At 44.5% G+C, this 2,221-nt stretch overlaps 1 protein-coding gene across 1 annotated transcript in view; it reads right to left on the minus strand.

The window, feature by feature from the left end:
* Window positions 1–1,196: 1,196 nt before the first annotated feature.
* The window catches only part of LOC138672282 (chymotrypsin-like elastase family member 1), an 18,332-nt gene continuing 17,307 nt past the window's right edge, over window positions 1,197–2,221 (minus strand). The window contains exon 8 of the mRNA XM_069760240.1: window positions 1,197–1,292. Coding sequence (XP_069616341.1) covers window positions 1,275–1,292 — 18 coding nt within the window. The 3' untranslated portion in view covers window positions 1,197–1,274. The remainder of the gene's footprint in view (window positions 1,293–2,221) is intronic.

The raw sequence follows: 2,221 nt of genomic DNA on the forward strand, positions 1-2,221 counted from the left end.
CGTACAACACGAAAATGTTGAGATACCTGCCATAGGGGTCACCAAGTTAGAGTCAGAGTGTAATCCCAATAGGCTCCCCCTAGAGGTATTGGCAGGAGAGACTGAAAATGTTGTTTTTGGCGGGGATGTCACAGAGTCATATGGATGCCCTGTCTTGCGCCCATACGGGGTAACAAGTGTTCAACCCCACAGGTATGAACAGGGGGGAGGATATGTGAGGCAGTGACTCATGTCACAGGTAGGGGTTGCTGTGTATTCTCCCCAGGTTGTGCATGGAGATGGATGGAGTCCATAGGTGTGCATGGCAGTCACGGATTTCCGGTCTGGGTTTTCCATGTGGCTGAAAGGCACAGGTTTGTTTGTTATAAACCCTGCGGTAAGGGGTATGGGTGTGTCAAGTGCAACATCAGTGTCAGTCTGGTATGTGCTGATGTGCAGAGCAGAGGTCTGCAGAGAGCTGGCTGAGTGCATGGAGGCACAGGCCAGCGGAGCAAGCACCCAGGGCAGCTGAATAGCCTGGCACCCGCAGTATATACCGCGATGGAAGTCGTCCATAGTATCTGGTCTCGGATGTGGACAGTCCTGTGCCCAGAGGTGAACCGAAGATGCATATCCTGTGCCTGAATGAGTCTGATGTGGACAGTCCTGTGCCCGGAAGTGTACCAGAGGTGGATGTCCTGTGCCCGAAAGAGGACTGGCATGTGTAATGATTGCAAACAGGTGGATATGGTGTCCGGCTGCTATCCAGAGGATATCCTGGGCTGTGTACGGCTGTGTGAGTAAAGAGTCTGTGATACAGAGGTGCAGGACACTCACGGGAACTAGTCGGAGGAGGACTGGCGTGTGTAGTGTCTGCAACATGTGAAGCTGTGTTTGGAGACTGTAATATGGCGTGCGGTCACCCCATGGATACTGGACAAGGAGGGGTCTGGCGTGTTTAGGGACTGCAATCTAAAAGCCATATGATGTGTAGTGCTATGAAACGGGCACTGACATGAGATGCAACTGTGTGTATTGAACTTTGATGACATGTACTATAAAATGCTATGCACCTTTATGTATGAAGTAACGCATTAAAGAGACCTTTGTGTTTGAACTTTGTGGGTCACTGCCTTTTCACTGCATACGGTGCTACCGCAGCATTACACAATGCTAAAAAAATAACTAGAAAACCTAAGTGACACACAAAGACATGCGAGGAACTTAAAATAACTTTTTAATTTACGTTATAAACACGTTTTTGAGACATCGTAGCAGCTGCCTCTTCATCATTTTTAGTTGGCATTGATATTCTGAAACAAATGAAAGAGTAGAATGAGATGCCCATTAGTAAACAAATTAATATACAAATAAAACGTTCTCATTGTATAACAAGATCTTTTTTTTCTCAAAGGTTAAGACTGTTTATAAGCAGCCACACAAACTATTCAAACACATGTGTTATCTGTCCTAGAATGGTGGACTGGAGGAATGCTACAACCATTAGTTATCATGATTGCCTGACACAATTGAGCTAAATTTTCCGTTGGTGTCCCCAACCCCATGGTTTTTGTTTTACAAATCCAGGGAAAATGCATGGTCAGGAGGCTATCTTTTTATATCTCAGGAAAACTGATTTAGAATATGTGCACACAACAACATTTTTCAGTTAGATTGTGCCTGGATCCTGCTTGAATAAACACTAAAAATTCTGACATCATGAGTGGCATCACTAATCTGAGTCTTGAGGGGTGATGCGGCTTCAGTGGGGTGAGCCAGTGGTGTGCAAAAAAAGGGTAATTTGCATCTGGCTGGTGCCCTTTGTGACTAAAGAGGTCACACATAGCTAAGACTAGCCATGTTTGAAATCATTGAAAACCTATAGACATTACATAAAGGTTCATACATATGGTAATATGGCTCAATAGTATAGTGCCACTCTTCCTCCACATACTGCTGTATAGGCTTTGTCAGATGCCCTATGTATGAGGATGTCCTCCTTTTGAAGCAATGTTACTCAGGAAGTAGTATACCTCAGCACTGTTTGGTATGTGATGGGCATATGTAATACAAAAAACCCAGAACCTTTGAATGCCTGTCTATCAAATTCATGGTATACAGGTTCCTGTATTGTAACCTATTATGGTATAGAACAAAAAGGAACGTGTAATACATGAGCTCATGAGGCCTATATTTCCACCGATAAAACCTCCACAAGGCACCAGGGATGTCCAAGCTTGAA

The sequence above is a fragment of the Ranitomeya imitator genome, chromosome 3 (genome assembly GCF_032444005.1).
Source record: "Ranitomeya imitator isolate aRanImi1 chromosome 3, aRanImi1.pri, whole genome shotgun sequence".
NCBI classification, from domain to species: domain Eukaryota; kingdom Metazoa; phylum Chordata; class Amphibia; order Anura; family Dendrobatidae; genus Ranitomeya; species Ranitomeya imitator.